The 24896-nt window shown below is 38.4% G+C and overlaps 1 protein-coding gene across 7 annotated transcripts in view; it reads right to left on the reverse strand.

Annotated features, from left to right (window-relative positions):
• CSNK1A1 (casein kinase 1 alpha 1) overlaps nucleotides 1-14261 on the reverse strand; it is a 52977-nt gene extending 38716 nt beyond the window's left edge. For all 7 annotated transcript variants that reach the window (XM_072630681.1, XM_072630680.1, XM_072630676.1 and 4 more), the window contains exons 1-2: nucleotides 12711-14261; nucleotides 12095-12201 (exon numbers count right to left, since the gene is read on the reverse strand). In XM_072630681.1, coding sequence (XP_072486782.1) covers nucleotides 12095-12201; nucleotides 12711-12833 — 230 coding nt within the window. In that variant the 5' untranslated portion in view covers nucleotides 12834-14261. The remainder of the gene's footprint in view (nucleotides 1-12094; nucleotides 12202-12710) is intronic.
• Nucleotides 14262-24896: the final 10635 nt, after the last annotated feature.

A 24896-nucleotide genomic window follows, 5' to 3' on the forward strand; every position in this document is an offset into this window, starting at 1 on the left:
TACTGCTACCAGCCTTTTACTTTTTCCTTCTTTTACCAGACAAGAAACACAATAATCTGCATGCAGAAATAATACCCTTTACCTAGCAATGCTTCTACTAGGCGCCAAGGAGACCAAAGAAAGGGGAAACCATCCTAACATTCAAAAGCAACTCTCTTATAGTAGCAAGGAACCAGAAACTAAGAGGGTGCCCATCTGATAGGGACTGGCTAAAGAAATTACGTCACAAACGTATTGAAATATATTTCTGTCATTTCAAATGATAAAATGGAGTTTTCCAAAGAAGCCTGGTTAGATATGCATAAATTCACTCAATAAACATGCATTAATCACCAACTACATTGCAGGTACTATGCTAAAAACTGGAATTGAAAATTTTATTTAACATTATAAAAGAATCTATGAAAGATTTGAGAATTTTCTTAACTTAAGAAGGCTTAACTACAATTCTAGAAGACTGATGAAGGATGCTACCAAGGATACAGGATAAGATAATAAATTTTCATACTCAAGTCATACGAGACTTAGTTTTGCTCTGTTACAAAGGCTTTGTTTTTCTTACCCCTCCTCCCCACCCTGGTTGGGTTGGGGTAGGAGTATAAAAGAGAACAGGATTAAGGTGGGGGAAAGATGAAAAGTGAGTCAATTGAGGTTTTTTTTTTTTTTAATGCAGAGAACAGAAGACTAAAAAGACACAGTACAATCCTCTTTTTCTATTCTACTACGTATAAGAAAATGTCCATTGTTTCATATTTGAATACAGAATTTTAAAAGAAGCAAACATGCAGAAGACTGGCATGCGGCACATCTATCACAAATACAGTAAAAACTTCATTGGTATGAACTAAATGTTAAGTGGGAAGCCAGACTGAATAATATCCTATAATATGTACAGTTTTATTTTCTAACATGCATAATAAAGTACTTAAAAGAGTAGATAATAAATTTCTGCAGCTCATTACTATCCTGAAAGACAGTTGCACATTACTGAAAATATATACAAGCCCAAGAAGGGTTTAGACTGAGTAATGGATAATCGATATATTTTAAGAGTTTTATTATGGAAAACTAGGTAAGTCTGAGATAGCCCACCTACCCCCAGTCATTTGAGAATGACTTCATGGATAATCAAACAGCTACCCAAACACCTAAATATATTTCCCACAGTAAAACACATTACTGAACTGAAAAATTATTCTGAATCCTATAGCAATTTTTAAAAAACTAGCCATCTATGACAATTCTCATGTTCAGGTAAAGACTATTTATAATTAGCACAATTTATAATGTAAATGAATCCTATCGAGTATAAATCCTTCCAGGTAGGTCAAATATTCACACACACTACCCCTTCTTCCAATCTCATTTTTACTATTAATTTGTTTAGCAACTTTTTTTAATTGGGCAAAGGCAAATAAATGCTCCAAGGAAGAAATACTGGGTAAAGTCTAGAGTACTTTGTGCCAACTCCAAACTGAAAACATGCTTAACATCATTGCACATGCATAACCCTATCAGATTGCTTGCCATCTTAGGAAGGAAGGGAGAAAAATTTGGAACTCAAGAGTTTATTTAAAAATGAATGTTGAAAACTATCTTTACATATAATTTGAAAAAAATATTTACAAAAAAAGGAGAAATAACACTTCATCAATAGCACTGATATCAAACTCAAATATAAAGAGCCTCAAATTAGTATTATCTACATTTTATTGTATTTTCATCTATTTTGTTAAATGGCTTCCAATTACATTTTAATCTCGTTCAGCTCCACTCAGTTTTGTGGCATGCCAGTTTGATATGGCTGACCTACAGTATTTAAAATACACTCAAATGACCAACACCCACACAGAACAACAACAAAAAACCCACAAGAAAGCAAAGAAAAAAATTATGCTTCAATCTTCATTCAGACTCCATCGATTCTTTCTCTGGAGAAAGACAGCACAAAATCCTATTCCTTGAATAAGGTTTCAGTCCCCAACTCATGTGAAAGGATTACCCAATGTATCCCTAAATTTATATAGAACTGAAAATCTCTAGACTGGGTAATGGAATCATTCAAATCCTATGAACGTATTTATGTACTCAATGAATGTTTATGTTCCACGACGTTCTATATCGTCATTTAAGTTTTTAGTACGTCCCTCTGAGGTAAATGACCCATAATCTTCTAGAAAATAGGCAGTATAGACACCACAGATTTTATTCAAAGTTTAACAAAGGATAGAGTCAAGGAAGGAATTTTCTGACTTCCTTTTTTTTTCCAACTTATTTTTCTTATTCCTTTAGTACATAAATACAAAGACCAAACAAATCAAATAATATTTCCATGTACAATAGCACAACGTAAGAGGATTCAATATAAAACCATGAATTTCCATTTCAGTCTTTACTTTTTTTAAAATTATGTAATAAATACTACACATTATTTTCAAAGCAGCCCAGCTTTTCTGTGCTTCCTTCCAAGTTGTCTTTTGTTCTCTGATGCACATCTTTTATTTTTTTCTCTCTCCCTCCCTACCCCGCCCTAAGAAGGCTATACAAATACAAGCATATACGTATGGATGTAAAACCACACAATATATACTCCTATTTAACGGTTCTTTTTCTGGATATGGGTAGCATCTTTCCTCATAGGCCCTTTGTATTTGAGTGTTTATAATACTCAAAATAACAGTCATTCAAAGTTGTTCTTAGAACAATATTGCTGTTACTGTGCATAACATTCTCGTGGTTCTGCTCATTTCAACTCTTCATTTCATGCAAGTCTTTCCATGTTTTTCTAAAATCAACCAGTTCATCATTTCTTCTATCACAGTAGTATTCCATCACAATCATATAATATAACCTGTTTCTGACTTCCAAACATTTGTTCAGTTCCACTATACTGCCCTTTCATAGTACTATCCACCAGTACACAACAAGCAAATAAAAGGTATCCCAAAAGTCTTAGTGAAGTTTTAAACTTTAATAACTTCAAAAGTATAAATGCTTTATATAAACACACAAAAAATAACATTTAAAATTTTAAAGTGCTGGTATTTCTAATTAGAAATCAACTAACCAAGCTATAACTCTCATCAGCTACTCTTCAGTAACTAAAAAGACTACACTTGCAATCCCTGTCTTTAAGATCACCCAAAAGTTCTGATGAAGTACCTGACTTTTTTGACATAACTCCACAGGAAAATCTAATGGAGATCACATGACCAAGATGACCAAGCAAGAGGATCTCCTCTACCTCTACACTTAAGAAAGCATCATACAAAAAATTAAAAATTTATTAAGGTTGACTAGGAGGTAGGGGGAGCCATGAAAACATTCTTCTACAAACAACTTCACAATAAAGCCTCAAACTGAATTCTGGAGCAGCAGAACCAACAAAAGCTCAGGATAAGACATTTCTCCAGACTAAGGAAGACAGCAGAAAGTCTAGGACACTGGAGTGAGAACCATCCAGTAGCACATTCAATGCAGCTGGTACAGGCTCTGGAGATAGCTGCAACAAGCAGCAGCAGCTTTGGGAGCTCTCAGTCCAAAGATAAGGGAGTCTGTCAAGTGATGAGGGGACCCACTGCTGGCACTGCATGCTGCTAGCAACTCTATTTACCAATCTTTATTCTGGATCAAAATTCAGGGCTGGAGAGGAACATTTGTGGTCCTTCACAAAAAGCACAAATCAGGAGACCAATGATCACACAAGCTTGTACACACTGAAAACTTGTAGACTTCCAGATACAGCCTAGAAAAATGAGCAAATGACAACAAAGAAGAACTTGACCATAAAAGCTACTACAGTGGCGGGGAACTCCAAGCCAATAACTCAGACAACAACAATATGAAAACGGCTATAAGCAAATCCTCAAAAATGCTAGTTGGATCCAAACCCAACAAGAATTATTTGAAAAATAAGATAAAGAGCTGAAAGTGATGGCAGGAAAACTGGGAAAAGAAATGAGTCAAGCAAGCAAATTATGAAAAGAGATCCAGCTTGGTAAAAGACATAACAAAAAATACCGAAGAAAATACCACCTTAAAAAACAGAACTGGCCTCATGGTAAAAGATACAAAAATTTACTGAAGAAATCTTTAACAAGCAGAGAAACTACATTTTGATAAAATGTACCAGAGGCAAGGAGGTATTACCAAAAGTTTTTAAAGCAAGGTTCTCTGATAAAGCCTCTTTTCCTAAACATATAGGGAATTGAGTCAGTTTTAAAGAGTTATTTCCCAATTGATAAACTGTCAAAGAATATGAGGAGTTTTGGAAGATATCAAAGCTCTCCACAGTCATAAGAAGAAATGTTCTAAGTCACTATTGATTAGAGAAATGCAAATTAAGAAGTACTAGTGTCATATTTAGCATGACAGAACAATCTATGCCATATATTAAGGTTTAGTTCTTCAAGTCATTGCTCATCTCACACCTATTAGAAATGACAAATGTTGAAGGGATGAAAAACAGGTAGACTAACAAACTGTTGGTGGAGTTGTGAAGTGGTCCAATCATTCTCGAAAACAATTGGAAACTAATTCCAAAAAGCTAAAAAACTGTGCATACTGCCCCCCCTCCCCGCTTTGACCCTGCAGTACCACTTGTAGGTCTGTATTCCAAAGAATTTTTTTTTTTAAAGGGAAAAGGATCCAAATGCACAAAAATATCTATAGCAGCTCTGTTTGCAGTGGCAAAGAATTGGAAATTGAGGGAATGCCAATCAATTAGGAAATAGCTGAACATGTTGCGGCATATGATTGAGGCAGTACTGCTGTCCTATAATAAATGATGACAGGGATGGTTTCAGAAAAACATGGGAAGACCTATATGAACTGATACAGAGTGAAATGAGCAGAACCAGATCGTTGTACACAGTAACAGCAACACTGTAATGATGATTAACTGTGAAAGACTTGACTACTCTCTGATCAATAGAAGGAAATTCCAAAGGGCTCACGATGAATAATGCCATCCACCTCCAGAAAAAGAATTGATGAACGTGACTGCAAATTGAAATATAGTTTTCTCACTCTAATTTTCTTGCTTTTTAAAAAACATAATATGGCTAATATAGAAATGTATTTTAATGATTTCACATGCATAATTGATCTGTGCTTGCCTTCTCACTGGATACAGAAGGAGCAAGAGGGAGGGAGAGATGTGTAACCCAATTTTAAAACTTTTATTCAAAATTCACACAAAAAATATAAAAGAATATTAAATAATTAAGCTTTCAAGTAATTTTAAAAGCATATACACTTCTGTAGTTATTAAAGATTAAAAATGCAATGAGTTTTGAAATAACCTGTATCAGCTTTAGGTAATCACTGAAAGAATACTGTTCAAGCTTCAAATAATCTTCATAAAGTACATATTTTCTCAAAGGAACATCTAGTAGTCACTATGTGCAAAAAGTTAGGGATAAAACTAGTCTCTGCCCTAAAGGAACCTACATTCTACTGAGGGAAATATAGCATGGACAGAAGAAAATACAAATAAAATACACAAATATAACAAATAAAATATAAAAATAAATATAAAGTTAACTTCAGCACAGTAAAGTGCTATTAAGTGAGGATGCCTGGTGATGATTCAGGAAAATGGATTTTAAGGATGAGTTCAGGATTCTCTAAGAAATTTGAATTCCAGACACAGGACAGAGAATGTTGTATAAGCCAGTTAGAATGGAATGGAGAGTACATGATAGAAAGTAATATTAAATAAGACTAGAAAGGTATGTCGAAAGTTTTAAATGTCAAGGTGACGTCTTTGTGTTTTATCCTAGGGGGCATAAGGTTTTTATTTGAGGGAGTTGTGCCTTATAGAAATAACAATTTGGCAGCTGGATGGATTTGGAGAGGGAAATGATTATAGCAGGGGAAACCAAGCAGGAGGTTATAAAGAATAGCATAGATGAAAGGTGATTAGTCTGTACAAGAGGAAAGTTCAAATTTCCAGCCATTAAGTCCAATGCAGCACCACCTTTCACAAAACCTCTTAACCCCAACTGCCTCATCCTGGATCATCTCCAATCATCCTGATGAATATCTGGTCACTAGATTCAGATGGCTCTAGAGGAGAAGTGAGGCTGGTGACCTGCACAGCCTTCCCTCACTCAAAACAAAGTCAGGTACAAGTCATGTCATTTTTTCTCTGATGGCATGGTCTTCTTCGACAACAAAGGACAAACACATCTGAGGATCAATAATATTTTTTCAAAGAACTGCAAATTTGAGAGTACAGAGGTGGGAAACCTGCAGCTCTGAAGCCTTGAGGCCACAGGTGGCCCACCCCTGATTCTAATCCAATAATTCTCAAATATTTTGGTCTCAGAACATTTTATAGTCTTAATAATTTAGGACCCCAAAGAGCTTTTGTTTACATATTTAACACCTATCAATATTATCACATTAAAAACTAAAATTGATAAAGTTGTAAATATGTATTAATTCATTTATAATAACATGAGTTTGTTACAAATAGACATAAAATAACATACTTTCATGAAAAGTAACTTTTCTAAGATATAAAAAATTTAATGAGAAGAGTGTCAGGCTTAACATATTTTTTGTAAATCTCTTTAATATCTGGCTTATAGAAGACAGTTGGATTCTGTTTCTGCATTCAATCTGTTGTGACATGTCTGAAAGCATATGAAGAAATCTGGATTCACAAAGATACGTAATTAGAAAAGGGAGAGGTATTTTAAAAGGCAAATTACATTTCAGTATTTTGACCTCAGAGACCCTCTGAAAGGTAGTTCATCATTGGTTTGCACTCAACCCCTTCATTTTACTGATAAGTAAGGCCTACAGGGTTAAGTAGCTGCATATGGTCACATAAGCACTAAGTAGCAGAACTAGAATCCAGGTCCTCCAACTCAAAATCTAATGCTCTTTCCATTAAGAATAGACTGCCTCCCCTTCTAGATTTTCTATTCAGAAGACAAATCATTCTTCCATAATTCAACGTCCAAATTCATACTAAAATTTTGAGGGAAAATGAAAACTGACATATAAATTATATTGTAAAATTAAATCTACACTGAAAGGACCAAAGATTTCATCAGCATGGTTACTATCTGCATCAAGAGATCATAACCACACTACCATTTAGTACATAGTCATTGGGAATGGCTGTGACCAATAAATTTCTCCTTAAGCCAAGCTGGAAGAGAACTGACTACTCTAAACTTAGCTAAGCTGGTCCTCAGAGAGACACACATATTCCATATCACTAAGCCACACTGGAAACTTTCTTCATCCAGTTTACCAGAGCTCATGCTCCAGAAGCATAACAATCAATAATCCACAGTCAACTGCACACAAAGTATATATAAAAAAAAGTCATTTAGTATAGGAAAGTCATTCATTCACCTTACAATGGGTGACAATACTTCCTTTCAATGTAGACCCCAAATTAAACAAATCCAATCCTATTTGAACTTAATTTCCCATTCTCAACCCACATAAATGAGGTAGGCCAAAGCTTAGCCTATAAATCAAATATGAGTTTAAGAATGAAATGCAAAAGCAGGGTTTAAAAGCAGAAATTATTCCATCTTGGCCATTCATATTTTGACTGATAGCAAGTGATTACAGTGTGAACAGGATGAGTGATCTAAGGGGTCTCTACAGTCACTGGTTCACTAATTAGCCCCTGGGGCCCAGGATGTTTTATATCTAAAATAAAGGATTTGACTAGATTATCTCCTTTACAACTCTAAAATTCTTTATTTTATAATTAAATCATTCCATTCTAATCCACAAGTAGAAATTCAACATAAGGTATCTAGTTCTCTGTGATCTCCTCGTAACAGGAACCACATAATGTGGGTGTCACCTAATCCTCCAGTAACCATGCAAGCATAAGGGGGATTATGGAATTATCTACTTGAGATTACTGAAAATTGTTGTCACAGAATATAAAATTTTAACAAAAAATGGTTTAAATTTTCAAGGGGAAGACAATTATTTGAATTCAAAATTCTGAAAGTACTTTAGATTTCTAAATTCTCTCACAAAAGGTTTATAAATTATGTATGTGCAAAATAAAATTTTAAATGTTTTTTTAAAAAAATTAATTGAATACCTTTTTATTCCTCACATCAGGCTTCATCAAAGAGTAGCAAGTGTTTTACAGACAATTAAATCAGTTAGCCATTAGCCCATAATCTCTGACATTTAAATTAAGATAAAAAAGATAGGACAATAGTACTGTTATCCTATTTCTTTCATCCTTGGCCTCTCAAATAATGTCATATCCCCAAAATTCAATTCATTAATAGCTAACAACAATAATTATAGCCAGTATTTATATGTTATTTTAAGGTTTCCAAAGCACTTTTCAAGTATCATCTCATTTCATCCTCACAACAATCCTGGGAGATGGGTGCTGCTATTATCTCCATTTTCCAGGTGAGGAAACTGAAGCTGAGGGTGGTGACTTGCTGTGGGTCATACTAGGTCATATGGCATATCTGAACTTTAAATCCATGACTCCAGGTACAGTGCTCTTTCCACTGCACTAACCTAGATACCTTCTATTAATTTCTAGCCAGTTTGAGATTCACCTAACTACAAAGGGATTGTTAGATGATCTTACTGCTTTAGGACTATAAGCAGAAAAGAACATTATGAAGAAAGGGACTTTTTAATCTTATCCTTGAATTTTATTAAAGTTCCCCTTTCCCCAAATTTAAAGATTTGAGAGTACCAGATCAATATTTAATTAGTATCAGATGCCAAGTGAGAAGGCCTACGGACCAAAATCTCACCAGACAGCATCTTGCTTCTGCTCTCTAAAATGGAAGTAATGTTTTTGATTCTATAAACGGTTCCCTCAAATTACACAATAATGACCCTAACAGAGAAGAGTGTTATGTAGGTCAGTGACTCACAGCCAATGTTTAGGTCACTCAAGGCCATCTTAAATTATCTCTAAGAGATGCCAAAAATTTTTACAGTTAAATTCATTTTTAAATTCATTTCAAAGTTAAATTCATTAAAATACACAAAACATGACTTTTGTGCTTGAGGGAGGAGACAGCATAAAACACTAATAAAAAGTGTTAAATTTAAATCTCCCAAGTTTGGAAATCACTGCCTTTTTAAATTGGGCACAAGCTGGGCAGTTGTAAAAAGCAAAATATCTCCGAACCATAAAAAGGAAAAGATGTCCTAACAATAATATATCAAGGTTAAGACAAATCTTTCTTATAAACCCTTCCATTCAACCTCAAATTTTTTTATTTCATAACTACTACACTACCTTACAATTTTACTAAGTCCCATTTCTTCTCTTAGATTCCTATTTGTCAGACTCAGGACTATCTTATCTCTCTGGAGTAATAAACATTTCTCCCTCCTAAATGGTCCCTAAAAACTATAAAGCCTTCCTTACCTATAAATCCAGGTGGTAATTTCCCCAGCCCCACTCAACTTAACCATCAAGATTCCACCTTACTCAATTACTTGTTTAGTACCTTATGTCTTAACAGAAATTAGATGGCAGGGGCTATACATGCTCAAATCCTATACACCACACCACTAACAGACCACTTAAATAGTTTTTTAAAACTGACACCAAAAAATTCAGTTGAAGTAGCATAACCCTGTAAAAAAAGCAAAGTATTTAAAAGCCTGAGTTTGAATACAGATCTACCAACATTACTGTGTGTGAACTTTGGCATGTAACAACCACTAATCTCAGTAAAATGAAGACACCTGACTGTCACCTCAAAATCTATGATCCCATGAACTTTACAAGTATATTTTAAGATTATAAAATCATGAAATAAACCATTTACAGACATTCAAATCAGTTAGCTATTAGCCCATAACCTCTGAAACTTAAATTAAGATAAAACAAATAGGACAATAGCATTGTTATCCTATTTCCTTCTTCCTTGGCCTCTCAAACAATGTCATATCCCCAAAATTCAATTTATTAAGACAAAACTGATGTAGGATAATACATCTAACTTCAAGATTCTCATCATCGGAGAAAAGCAAAGCTAAGTCATGAACTAAAATCTAACTCTGTCAACTTCAAGAGAGAAGAAGGTCCGCACCATATTGGGGGCATTTCCCAGAGAACTTGAACAATAGTTGCAAAGATGTTTTGCAATTTCTCATCTTTGAAGTGAACAAGGAAATACATGAGAGTACAGAGTTTTGTTGCTTTGAGGTTGTTGTTTTGGGGGGAAGGAAGGGAAGTTAAGTTTTAAATCAATTGAAAAATGAAAGCAAAAAGTAAACCAAGAATGTTTCAATTTTGTGCCCAATGTGGAAATTCTGCATCATATTTTGGGTGAGAATTTTAGGGACTCTCAATCATGGCTAACAAAACTACATTATTCAAATTTTTAAGCATTCCATTAAGAAAAAAAGAACATTGCTTTTCAAGAAAGTAAATTGGGCATGTTGTAAATGAAATCAGAAAACCCTTTTTTCACTACTTTTTCTTCCTGAAGAAAAGGCAAATAAGCTAATTAAATTCCCATTCTACACTATGAAATTTCACTTTTTGGCCTACATAATTGGAGTAAAGGAGATGTGATTAACTTTTTTGTAGTTTAGTTGTTTTCAGTCTGTCCAACTCTTTCTGACCCCATTTGGGACTTTCTTGGCAAAGATATTTAAATGGTTTGCTATTTCCTTTTCCAACTCATTTTACAGATGAGGAAACAAGCAAACAGGGTGAAGTGACTTGCCCAGAATCACACTACTAGTGGCTGAGGACAAATTAGAACTTAGAACTTCCTGACTCCAAGCCCAATACTATCCCCTTTGCCATGTTTAGGATCTTAGATTTGAACCTGGAAGGAACCTTAGAATTCAATTAGCCCAATTCCTTTACATTTGACAAGTGAGGAAAAACTCAAGACAAAAAATGTTAAGAAATTAACCAAAAAACAAGTAACAGAACACCAAAATTCAGTGTTCTTTCCACTCCACCTGGCTGTCACACTTAAGAAAGCAAGCAAAATAAAAACAGGCTGCTTTTCATAATAAAAACTTGATGACTACTTAGCAACCACTAAAACTTTTTATTTCATTTTCCTATAAAAACAACTGAGGATTAACTCAAGGGGCAAGTGAATTTTCTGGTACATACATCCTCAAAATTAATATCTATATCGATATAGATATAATCTGATCTTTATGTCAAGACAAACAGCTGTTCATTAATTACTGGTCATCACTATCTGAATTCCACAAGTTTAAAAACACTGTGACAGTTGTCATTTCAGCGTTTTGGAGTGTGGTCAAAAGGATCTTCTGATGAACTCCAAATCCAAATTTTGTAAAAATCTATTAAGTGTAATAGAACAAATGAAGAATAATCAAATCTGTTTTACAGGTATTCCCATCTGAAGTTGTCCTTATTTCCCTCGATTCACAGTTTCACCATAAAGATAATTCAACAGGTTAATTGATCAAGATGTAGAATAATGATTTAAGTTTTTTTCTTCAGGAAACGTTAGTCAACTCAGCTGTTGACGTCCAACTGCCACTGCATCAGAGAGAAAAATTAGAACCTTCCTACCGACTTTAAAAGACATTTTCTAGTTAACTGATGACATGAAAATGATTCAATAAACGTGGAAACAGTAGCCATGGCCCAATGTAACAATTTCACACAGCGTCTAGTTCAGAGACTACAAATGAGAAGTCACTGTCTGCCACCCCTGGAGCTCCCAAGCTCTCTTCTCCTTCTTTCACAGGTACAATCCTCTCTAAGAAGAGGAAGGAGCCCCAACCAAGTCAGACCTGTTACCACAGTCAAAAGAAAAGGGCAGGAAAATGGGGTTGAGTCACATCGATCCGCCATTTTCTAAGCGGAGGAGGAGGACATGTTGGAACAAAAACACAACAAAAGAGCAGCCATTTCCCAATCCAGATCCAATAGCAGCCCCAGCCGGAGGAGCCCGGCCACGGAACCTTCCACTTCGGCGCGCAGGCTCAAGTCAAGGCTCTAAGAAAACAGCCAGGTGTCCCCGCAGGAACAAAGCACTGGCTGCCGCGGAGCTTCCAAGCGCCACGCCGCCTCGGGCCCCGGACTCCCCAGCCCCCAGCCCCGCGCGGCCCTTACCGTATGTGGGGAATGCCAACCCCACCTTGCAGAATCTTATAGAGCTTGCTCTCGTACAGCAGCTGGGGATGCCTGGCCTTCTGCGACTCCAGCTTCACGGCCACTTCCTGCGGGGGAGAGAGGGGACGCTCAGGGGGTGGAGGCACGGCTCGTAAACTTCCAATTCCCACCATCGGGGGAAATAGGGCCTTGGGGAACACGAGCCATCCTCCCTCGTCCCCGTACAGCGGGGCACCCGGCCTGGAGAGGGCCTCCTCGGATGCACAATCATCCAATAATAATATGACCTATGGGGGGTCGGAAGCTACCCTAATTATTACAAAGTGGGGGAAGGGAAAGAAGGGTCCGGAGAATGAGTATCTTGAGGTTATATATTAAGTGTTGAACTTTTTTCGGTATGTATTGTTTAAACGTTGGAAAAAGATTTTAAAAGGCTGAGAAACTTAGCCGCCGTATCATAGTTGTCCCCTAGCTCCAACGAAAGTGGGTTTTTTTTAACCCTCTTAGGAAAAGGTTCACAGGGCAAAGCGAAAACTTGGGCCGGGCGGGGCCTGCTCCCGAGGCGCCCACGGAGCCGGCGGAGAAGGGCGGCTCGCCCCCCGCCCCGGCCGCTTACCTCGCCGTTGGTGATGTTAATGGCCAGGTAGATGTCCCCGAAGGAGCCGGACCCGATCTTCCGCACCAGTTTATATTTCCCTCCGACGATGAATTCGGCCTTGGAGCCGCTGCTGCTCGCCATCCTGGCGGCGGGAGGGGGGCGCGGGGACCTGGGGGGAATCAGGCGGGTCTCACCCACCAGGCTCGAGCTGCCAGAGACCGGAGATGGTGGCACTCAATAAAACTAAACCCCCAAAATAAAAAGCCTGTTTTCCCCGGTGAAGACGACGCTGAGGCGTCCCGGGGGAGCCCTGTCGCTGCCGCCGCCGCCGCCACGCAGAGCTCGGCTTCTCCCTCCTCAGGCTCCCGGGAGGGTCGTGGTTCCGGGCCGGGCAGCTTTTCCAGGGTGTTCCCCCCGCCCCCCGTTAGAAGGGCCCCCGCGGGCTCAGGGCGACGTTCCGAGCCGAAAAAGAGGCAGTCAGAGGGCGTAGCCCACCCGCCGCCAGTGCCGCTGCCGGGTCCCACCCGCTAGGACCACGGTCACTCGGCCGAAGCCGCCATCTTGTTCCTCTGGCTACAGCCGACACAAAATGCCCCCAGCCCACAGAAGCCGCTTCTTCACAGCGCAAAGGACCCTGGGAAGGGGATCGCCGGGCGCGAGACACCGTGGGTGAAGAGGAGAAGGAACTTGATTGGTGTGAGCTTCGTCTCACGCCGGCAGCGTCAGGCCGTAGCCAGAGGGTTTGCGCATGGGCGTAGCTCGGGCAGAAAAGGGGGAGGGGCCAGAGAAAGCCGAGGGCGCATGCGCGTCGCCTCCTCGACTAGTAGTAGGGCGTTTGCCCCGGGCCTAGGGTGTAGTAGTCGTTGCAGCGGCTGCCGCCGCCGCCAGGGAGAGTTTGTGGCGTTAGTCATCGACGGGCCCCGGCCGGCCTCGCTCCTTCTCTTTCTCGGTAGCCTGCTTTTCCTGGGCTCAAGCCTCGGAGGGTGGGCATGACCCACCCAGGCTCCCTTAGTAGCTGCTGGTAGAAGGCCCACGCCGCGGTGTGAGGCTGGCGCGGACCCCGGGCCTGACCTGGCCCCGCGGTAGGAAGCTCTGGGTCTGCGGCCTCCCTAGCCCCGCCCCGCCCCACCCCGGGGGCAAAGCGACGCCGACTCGGGGCGGAGGTGGGGAGAAAGCTGTCGGCCGGGCAGTCTTGGGTGGGGACCTGCGAGGAGGAGGCGATTTCTCTCCAGATAGGGCCGGTGAATCATAGAGCCAGGCCCGCGAGCTGGAAAGGACCTTGGCCTACGTCACGGAGCCCCAACCCTCTCATTTTCCAAATGGGGAAACTGAGGCCCCCAGAGAGGAACTGACTTTCCCAAGGTCGAACAGTGAGTCAGTGGCAGCTGCCCCTGGGGCCACGCGGATGTTCCGGAAAGAAACGAGCTGATGCAGTGTAGACGGTAGTGGTTTTTCCCGGGGAACTACCTCAGGGTCGTAAACCCCAGCCCCAGCCTCTCCCGGACCCTTTTTATAATCCTTTGTTCCTCCCCAGGTTTTGGCTCCAGCCTGATAATGCTAACAATGCCTTGCTTTGTAAGCGCTTTACCAAGGTTATCCCTTGGATGGTTGCCTGGCTCTGGGCTGCACAACCTGGCCATCTTCATTGTTCTCGCATCAATGGCCTATTGACTATCCAGAATGACCTTTCTGCGGGGTTTGTGGCCTCACCGCATCGGGTTACCTAGCCAGGCGTAGTTCTCGGTTAGGAGGGGTTTTTATCTTTCTACTGCCCTTATAAAAGAAACTTAAAACTTTTAGAAATTTAAATAGTTTAGAAAATAAATAATTATACTACGGAGGTTGGCCAAGTGATGGAAAATAGCGAAAGGCAGTTTGAAAGCCAAACTGAAAATTCAAAGAATTTGATAGGAAGCGTAACATTACTTGAAATAAGAACTTGTATTGCTATGTCACTTTGAATTTTACAAAGCCTTCTCCCTACAACAGACCTGTAAGTTTACAGTTGAGGAAAGGAGAGATTGTCCCCACCTCACAGTGGATAGAGTACTGGCCTTTGACTTCAGAAAACCCAAGTCTGAATCCTGGTTCAGACATTTATTAGCTTTGTGACTAATGTTTCCTAACCTATAATGGCACCTATTTCACAAAGAGTTTAAGAATTACATGAGTTAATGCATATAAAGCACTTTGCAAAGTGCTAGGTATTATAGAATCTGAAGAGTGTCAGAACTAAAATTTGAATCTATTCAAGTCTAAGTATGTTTTCACACTATATTTCTTCCAAAGTAGCTCAGAAGAGATATTATCAAAGATGTTATAAGGCTATAACAAAGCTAATAAACATTTTAATTTGGTACCTTTTATGCTTCAGAGATACCTCTGTGCTTTTTTGTGTTCAAGAAAAAAGTCTAGCAAGATACCAACACTGCTGTATGATACTTAACCAAGCAGAAATGTGCAACACAATGAAAAAAAGAGCACACATACCTTAGTTCAAATCTTCAACACGCACAAAGTATGAAAAAATTACTTAAGCCCAGATTTCTCATCTTTAAATAATATTATACATATTACCTCCAACATGGCTATTTGAAAAATGTGCTGTGTTGAATAAGTTGTAAAGTGTTATATAAATGCAAGACATTACAATTAGTAGTAGAATAGAGTGGAGATTCATCCATGCCAACCTATTAATAATGATAATGGTGCCTTAGAAAATAAAGTTTCCCAAGAATATGTTATTCACCCTCATCTTGAAAGTCTCCCTTTAATTTGAAGAGCTCTGAAGTGTAGGGTTTCTTTTTCTCTCTTCAGTGACTCCTCCAAACCCTAACATTGTAAACTCCGCAAGACTTTACTCACAGGACCACAATCCTAGATTTAACAATACTAGAAGGTATTGTTAAAGCAATTAATCCAGCTTCCAGTTTTTGCCAGGGAAGCAGCTGAAAGCATCAGGGAGTTAAATGATTTGCCCCAAGTCACACACCTTGTCAATGCTGGAGGCAGATTTGAACCTAGGGCTCCCTGACTTCATTCTTTCTAAAGTACGGTGGTGCCTCTCCTGCTCTTCTCTCCTTATGTTCCCTCCAGAGTAAACCCATTCTCTTGACTTTAACTGCCACCTCAATGGCTTTCACTTTTATATAGTGCCATACAGTTCATCAAGAGCTTTCCTAATAATCCCATAATATAAATAGCATAAATTCTATCCATTGTTCACTTTAAAAAGCAAGGTGAAAAATTGAAGCTTAAGCATAGTAGCCCATAATTTACACATTGAGGATTTAAACCTAGTTCTTCTAAATCCAATGTTCTTTTCTACTACACAGATATATCCAGTTTTATGTGTTCTGTCAAGATGTCTCACCTCAACTCCAGTTCTGCTTCTCCAATTCTACTGAACTAACATATATACTTCAGTATCCATCCAGATAACCCACTATCCCCTAAAAATGTCCCAAACCAAAAGCATTATCCCCTCCATAGTATCTACTCTCTGTTCTCTCACCCCTTCCTCTGCTTCCTTCACATCAAAATAATCACTAAATAAAAGGCAACATTATATTAAATGAAATAATATATGTGAAGTGCTTTGCATATGTTAAAATTTTGTATAAATGTCAGTTATATTGGAAAACAGCTGGACTTGTGTCAGAAGACCAGGTTGAAATTCTGACTCCCTCCTGACTCCATCCCATCACTGCCAGAGTACCATTAATGCCTAGACCTGACCCATGCTATTCTATCTCAAAAACCTTCACTTGTTCACTACTGCCTTCTTCACTCCTTCATACATTCTACATTTCAGCCAAATGGACTAATCCTCATTCTCAGATCATTCTACCCTTTCTCACTTCTGTTCCTTTGCATATACTATACCTCACTGGGCTCAATAGTGAGGACACAAATACAAAAATAAGATAGTCTTTGCCTCCAAGGATTATATCTAATGGGGGAGATCATTCCTAAAGGTAAATAGTGACCAGGAAGGAATATTTTTGCTTGAAGTTATCTGGATGTACTTGGAGGCTCAGGGGAGTAGGTTAGCCAGCAGTAGCAAATGACAGTAGTGATTTGATTATGGTTTGATTATGGTTCCTGAAAGTGGAAGGGGAGATGGGGAGGGTAAAAACATAAACAAATGGGCAGATCAGGAAAAAAACCTCATATAAGAGGATTACATTATATATGTATATACATATACATGTACATAGAGAGAGAGAGCATTCTCAAAATGAGAGGGATCAGGAAAGTCTTCACATTGGAGTGCTAACTTACATCTTCTCATAAATCCTCCCCAGGAAATCCACTCAACATTTATTACATTAAGTACATACTAAGTGGACAGCTAGTGGCCTAGAGGATAGAGAACCTGGCCTGGAGTCAGAAAGACCTGACAGGATACTTAGTAGCTTCATTACCTAGGGCAAGTCACTGTCAGACATGACTGGAAGATGATTGAACAACTGAACAGACTGTGTGCCAGGGGTCCTTCATTCATATTTCTTAACATTACATAGATATCAGTGTATCACGTAATTTATCCATTTTCCCTCACGTTCGCTATATGACTGGCCTACTTTTTCCAAGTACTCATCTCTTCAGTAATATATGCTTCTAGTGTACAATTCTTCATTTGTAATCTGCTGCAGCCTAGGTAGCTAGGTGGCACAGCGGAGTCAATCAATTGAATTGAATTCAAATCCATCCTCAGATTCTTATAAGCTGTGGGACCCTGGGCAAGTCATTTATCACTGCCTCAGTTTCCTCAACCGTAAAATGAGGATAAGACCATCTACCTCTCAAGGTTGTGATGAGTATCAAATGAGATAATATTTGAAAAGCACTTACTAAGGTATGTGCCAGGTACTGAGATACAAAGAAAGGCATAAGCTAGTCCCTGCCCTCAAGCAGCTCATGACCTAATGGGGGAGACATTGCATAAAAAGATGAAAAGTATTGGGGTATTACCTAGCAGGGTGGTGGAAATGATCTGAGATGAGAGTTTCTGAGTTAAATAGGGAGGAGATGGGAAGAGTTCTTTAGTGTTCATCTACACTCTCCAACCAGAGGGAGGGAGGTGCTCCAGGGGCCTAGTCTTATATCTCCAACTGACTTTTAGACATCTTGAGCTAGATGTGCCTTAGATAACTTAATTTCAGCATGTCCAAAATTGAACACATCTTTGCTTCAATCCTTTCCTCTTCTTAGTTCCTAACTAAGGTATCACCATCCGCTGAGGCTTGAAACCTGAATGTCATCCTTGACTCCACATTCTCAGTTGAAACAGTTGTCAGACACTAATTCGCTGTTGTTGGAATTGTGAACTAGTCCAACCATTTTGGAGAGAAATCTGCAATTATACCCAAAGAATTATAAAATTGTGTGTAGCCTTGGAGATAAGAGAAAAAGGAAAAGAACTTATATGTTATGAAATATTTATTGCAGCTCTCTTTGTGGTAACAAAGAACTGGAAATTGAGGGGATGCCTGTCAATTGGGAAATGGCTAAACAAGTTGTGGTATATGATTGTGATGGAATACTACTGTACTATCAGAAATGATTAGCTGGTTGATTTTAGAAGAAGCATGGAAAGACTTGCATGAAATAATGAAGAGTGAAGTGAGCGAAACCAAAAGAATGTTACACACAGTAACGGCAATATTGTTTTAAGAACAACTTTGAACAACTAAGTAATTTTGAGTATTGTAAATACTCAAATCAACTCCAAAGGACCTATGGAGAAAAATGCTATCTGCCTCCAGAGAAAGAACTCTTAAATAGAAGTATGTATAATATGGTTTTATGTACATGTGTAGTTGTATTTAATGGTAGTCTTCTCTTAGGTGGAAGAAGGAGAGAAGGAGAAAAATAATAAAAAGTACACATCGGAGAACAAAAGAAAACTTAGAAGGAAGCACAGAAAAGCAGGTTGGCTTTGAAAATGATGTGTAGTATTTATTATATAAAAAAAAAGTAAACAGTCTGAAATGGAAATTCATGGTTTTATATTGAATCCTCTTTTTGTGTTGTATTGTGTACATGGAAATGGTGTTTGGTTTTTGTTAGGTTTTTTGGGGGGGGGGTGTTCTTTTTGTATTTAAGTTCAAAATGAATTAAAACAAAGAAAGAAATATTTGTCAATTCCTGTCATTTCTACTTCCGTAACATATCTCATATGCACCTTGCTTTGTCCTCTGACAGTGCTACCACCTTGGTAGAGGCTCACTATCACCTCACACCTGGACTGTTATAATAGCCTGCTGGTTTGGTCTACTTGCCTCAAGTCTCCTCCCCAACCCAGTCCATGCACCAATCAGTGGTCAAACTGATCTTCATAAAGCAGGAGTCTGGCTGAGTCGCATATGCCCCCCACCTCCAAACCAACGCAATGAACTCCAGTAACTTGCTATTCCCTCAAGGATCAAACTTAAAATATTATTTGACTTGTAAAACCCTCTATAGTCCTACTATTCAGTTGTCTTACACTTTACACATACCCTTTAATATACCCTTCAGTCCATGGTTCCTTGAACAAGACACTCCATCTCTCACCTCAGGCATTTTCATGGTCTTGCCCAGTGCCTGGAATTCTGTCCTCCTCATCTCTGACTCCTAACTGCCATGGCTTCCTTCAAATCTCTGATAAAGTCCTACTTTCTGCAAGAAGTTTTTCCTAGTCCACCTTAATTTTAGTGCCTTTCCTTTGAAATTATTTACAATTTAGCCTATGTATATCCTGTTTGTATATTGTTTCAACCATTAGACTATGAACTCCTTTACAATACAGCCTTTATATTCCTAGCATTTAGCATAGTGCCTAACATAAACGTTGTTTAATAGATGCTTATTGTTGTTAACGAAAATCTTGTAGTCATTAAAAGCACTGCACACCTTCCCAAGTGTCATGCAGCTACTCCCTATTAATGAGTCTTCCAACTCAGTTCTGGGCCTAGACTCACGATTCTGATAGAATCATGCTGGGCAGTAATCATATCGAGAAAGCCTGAATGAATGCAAATTACTTTTTGTGTTATTTTGCAAAAAAATGATTGTTAGATTTGAGACCCCATCACCATGAAAATAAAGGAGTACAGTATTTCCCAGACCTATGCCCCCATGCTCCTCCACAGCTTTTGATTGATTCCCTCAGGGGAGGGAAGAGGTTTAAAAAAATGATGTTACATATTATCCTCTAGGCTCCTGTATAACTTACTAAATATAGTACTTATTTGACAACTTTACTGCCTTGTGTCACTAATTATCCTGATACATTATTACAAAGTGTCTCTGATCATAGTTCTTCCTCTACATTTATTGCTCCTATTACATTGGAGATTCCTCAAAGGGCAACAACTTTGTCTTACACATCTTTCTCTCCCCTAGAGTACCTTGCACATAGCAATACCCATTAAGAATCTATTGAATATATTGAGAATTGGAATCCTCGGTGGAGAACCTGAGACCATATGCAATTGAGCAAATGACTTGAGTGAGTGTACAAGGAGAAGAACAAGAAATAGAAGTGGAAAAAGAGCTCACAAGTGAGCCAGAAAGATTGGAGGAAAGCCAGGACAGTGCAGTGTATCAGAGCCGGTTCCTAGTATAGCTGTAAACATTAAGCAGGGAGGGGAGAGTGTGACCATATGCTCTGGTAAAAATAGAGGTTGCCATGGAGCTGAAGACATGCCACTCCCATTGACAGTTCTGACAATTGTGACTGTCACCCTCCTTCATCTTATCCTTATACCCAATTAATCTACTTCCTGGAAACTGTCTTCATCTATATTTTCACTTGAGGAAAGATTTCCCCTTGAGTCCTTATGCCTGGCTACTATCTGTCTTCTCTGGGATAGACCCCCACCAAATTTGTCATCAAATCAGGTACCATCCAGCTTGCTACTTGGGACTTTGGAGATGACCTAGTTCAATCACTTCTTTTCATGAATGAAGCAGCTAGAAAATTCATCTGGAAAAACAAAAGGTCCAGAATATCAGGGGAATTAATGAAAAAAATGCTAGGGAAGTTTGTCGAGTCCTACCACATTTCAAATTGTATTACAGGAGCAATCATCAAAACTGCTTGATCCCAGCTAAGAAACAGAGGGGTAGACCAGTGGAATAGGTTAGGTACACAAGACACAGTAGTCAATGAATATAGCAGTCTACTGTTTGATAAACCCAAGGACTTCAGCTTCTGGGATAAGAACTCACTGTGTGACAAAAACTCTTGGGAAAACTAGAGAATAGTAAGGCAGAAACTGGGCATAGACCAATGCCTGACACTGTACACAAGAATAAAGTCCAAATGGATACATGATCTAGGTTTAAAGGCTGATACTATAAACAAATTAGGGGAGCAAAGGATAGTGTATTTTTCAGATTTATGGAGAATGGAGAAATTTATGACCAAATAAGGGAGAGAGAACATTGTGAAGTACAAAATGGATAATTTTGATTACATGAAATTGAAAAGTTTTTGCACAGACAAAGCCAATGCAACCAAGATTAGGAGGGAAACAGAAAACTGGGAAAGAATTTTTGCAACTAGTGTCTGTGATAAAGGCCTCATTTTTAAAATAGAGAACTGAATCAAATGTACAAGAATACAAGTCATTCCCTAATTGATAAATGGTCAAAGGATATAAACAGGCAGTTTTCAGAGGAAGAAATTAAAGTATCCAGAGTCATATGAAAAAAGCTCTAAATCATTATTGATTAGGGAGATGCAAATCAAAACAACTCTGCGGTACCATATCACACCTATCAGAATCACTAATATGACAAAACAGGAAGATGATAAATGTTGGAGAAGATGTGGGAGAGTTGGAACGCTAATTCACTGTTGGTAGACCTGAGAGCTGATCCATCCATTCTGGAGCAATTTGGAACTCTGCCTAAAGGACTACAAAAATGTGCATACCATCTGACCCAGCAATATCCCTTCTAGGACTGTATCCCAAAGAGATCATAAAAATGGGAAAAGGTCCCAAATGTACAAAAGTATTTATAGCAGCTCTCTTTGTGGTGGCCAAGAACTGGAAATTGAGGGAATGCCTGTCAATTGGGGAATAGTTGAACAAGTTGTGGTATATGAATGTAATGGAATACTGTTGTGCTATAAGAAATGATGAACAGGAGGACTTCAGAGAGGCCAGGAAGGACTAACTGATGCTGAGTGAAATGAACAGAACCAGGAGAACATTGTACACAATAATAGCCACAGTATATGAGGACTGTTTCTGACAGACTAAGCCCTTCACAGCAATGCAAGGACCTACAACATTCCCAAAGGACTCTTGAGGCAAAATACCATCCATATCCAGAGAAAGAACTATGGAATCAGAATATAGAATGAAGCAGACTGTTTTCTCTTGTGTTATGTTTTGTTTTGGTTTTTCTCAAGTTTCTCCTGTTTGTTTTAATTCTTTTATGCAACATGACTAATGTGAAAATGTATTTAATAAGAATGTATATGTAGAATCCATATAAGATTCTTGGAGAGGGAGGGGAGAGGGAGGGGGAGAAAATTTAAGACATATGGAAGTGATTGCTGAAAAGTGAAAAAAAAAATTAATTAAATTTTTAAAAATTTAAAAAAAAAAAAAGAAAAGAAACTCAAGGAAGTAAAGTAACCTGCCCAAGGCAAACAGCATAGCAGTCCTTGAACCAAAACTTGAATCCAGGTTTTCTGCCGTCAAATCCAGCTCTTTTTTTCATTACACATGTACTTGCACATGTCTTTATATCACTGAAACTGACCACAACCCTCAATCTTTACCTCCTTCTTCCTTCAACCACCTCATCAGCCAGAGGGTAAAGAGTCTTGTAAACCAATCATAGTTGACCTTAGGTCTTATAAGCTAGGTTCCCATTGGTATCCCCCTTAGCCCATCCTATTTTTCCCCACATGAAGAGAGCCTCTGGTGGAAACAATGCTTACTCTGCAACAGAGCTGGCCACTCAGCAAGCTCAGAGCACTGCTTGCCAAAAGCTACTGACCCAGCTCACAAAGAGAATTCCAGATATCTCAGGGAAAATGCTATGGTCAAGGTTACTCTTACCTCCCTTTGAAAGTAAAACAAATGGCTTCAGGAGTAGGTAGATACAAATGGATCACTTTCCATCAAAGTAATCAATACCCTTGGGAAGTTCTCATGCAATTTTCCAGAAGGCTTCCTAACTTTCTGATCTAAATCAAATTACTTTTTGACCAAAAAGACCTTTGGATCTTCACAATTATTAGAACCTAACTATCAATTGAGTGACTCCTATACTAAGAAACCTTTGCTGTGATGCTAGAAGGATTTTATTCAGGAATTCTGGGAGGTTTTCCATGACCTAGTTTACTATGTTGGAGTTATCCTTGATTTTTCCTCTTCTTTACCCCTCATACCAAAGCAGTTGCCAATACTTGTATATTTTACTTTCTGTCCTTCACATTAGTCTCCACTCAAAAAAAGCCTAGTTTATGCCCTATCAGCCTTAAAATAACAATGTCCCTCCTAAATGGAATTCTGGCATCCAATCTGCCCTTTCCAATCTATCCTCCATACAGGTGCCTATTTGATATTGTCAGAACACAAATCTGACATTGGACATGATCCCTCCTATCCATCCTCAAAACTCCTCAACCTCAAATCAAACATCTTCAACAATTCCTGCTGCCTCTAAGATAAAAGACAAAATTCCAGCCTTTGAGGCCTTGCACTATCTGGCTTCTACCTACCTTTTCAGTCTTAATTCATAATTATTCTCCTTCAAAAAGCCCCCATTTTGGTCAAACTAGCCTGATAATCTCAGAAAGGAATTTAAATAATTCATAAATGAACTCTTAAAGAAAAACCCCAGGACCAATGGATATACAAGTGAATTCTACCAAATGTTCAAAGAAAAATTCCAGTATAAATTATTTACCAAAATGAGGAAAGAAGAGTTCCTACCAAACCTTCTATCAGATAAGTATGATTCCAATGCCTAAACCAGGGAGAGAAAAAGCAGAGAAACGAAACTAAAGACAAACAGCTATGATAAATATTTAAATTAATTTCTAGGTTTAGTGACATAACAATCAAGCTACCAAAAGGTAACTTTGTAGAGTTAAATACATATTACATACATGTATATATATGTATGCATACACATATATATACATACACATATACATAGCCAAATTTATGTGGAAGAACAAAAAGTCAAGAACCTCATGAAGAAATAATGGAAAAAGGATGAAGGGGGCTTACTAGTATCAGATCTTAAACTATAGTACAAAGCTGTAATCATTGAAATGATTTGTTACTGGTTAAAAAATATATAGGAAAGTCAATCAGTAGAACAGATTAGATACATGGGACCCAGAAGCAATAGGATATAATACAGTGTTTGATAAACTGAAAGGCTCTACTTCCTGGGATAGGGACTCAGTATTTGACAAAAACTGCTGAGAAACCTAGAAGGCAGTCTAGCAGAATTCAAGTTTAGACCATCATTCATACCACAATACTAGAATAAGCTCCAAATGTATAAATGACCTAGATATAAAAGGTCACATCATAAAATTAGAGGACCAGAGAAGATGATATTCTTCATAACTATGGATAGTGGAAGAATTCTTAGCCAAACAAGGAATACAGAAAACAGAAGATAAAATTGACAATTTTGATTACATTAAACTGAAAAGGTTTGTTTCTCCACAAATTAAATTGATGCAGTTAACATTAGAAAGACAACTGCTAATTGGGAAAATCTTTGCAGCAAATTTCTCTGATAAAAGTCAGACATCCAAACATATGGGGAATTGATACATAAATATAAGAACAAGATAACATTCCCCAATAGATTAATGGTCAAAGGCGATTTTCAAAGACGAAAAATAAACTAAAAACAATCATAGAAAAAAAATTCTCCCAATAACTAATAAGAGAAATTAAAATTAAAATAATATTGAAGTTCCACTTTAAACCCCAGATAACAAAAAAAAAGGAGGAAATTCTAGTTATCAGAAGAATTATGGGAAGATGGTCACATAAATACAATATTGGTGGGACTTTGAAATGATCCAGTCACATACCCTTTAGTCCAGCAATGTAACTATTAGGCTTATACCCCAGGATGATCAAAGAAAGATGGAAAGGAAAGGACCCATATGCACAAAGATATTTATAACAGCACCTTTATTATGTCAAAGAACTGGAAACA

Source organism: Notamacropus eugenii, chromosome 1 (assembly GCF_028372415.1).
Source record: "Notamacropus eugenii isolate mMacEug1 chromosome 1, mMacEug1.pri_v2, whole genome shotgun sequence".
Classification (NCBI taxonomy): Eukaryota; Metazoa; Chordata; class Mammalia; order Diprotodontia; family Macropodidae; genus Notamacropus; species Notamacropus eugenii.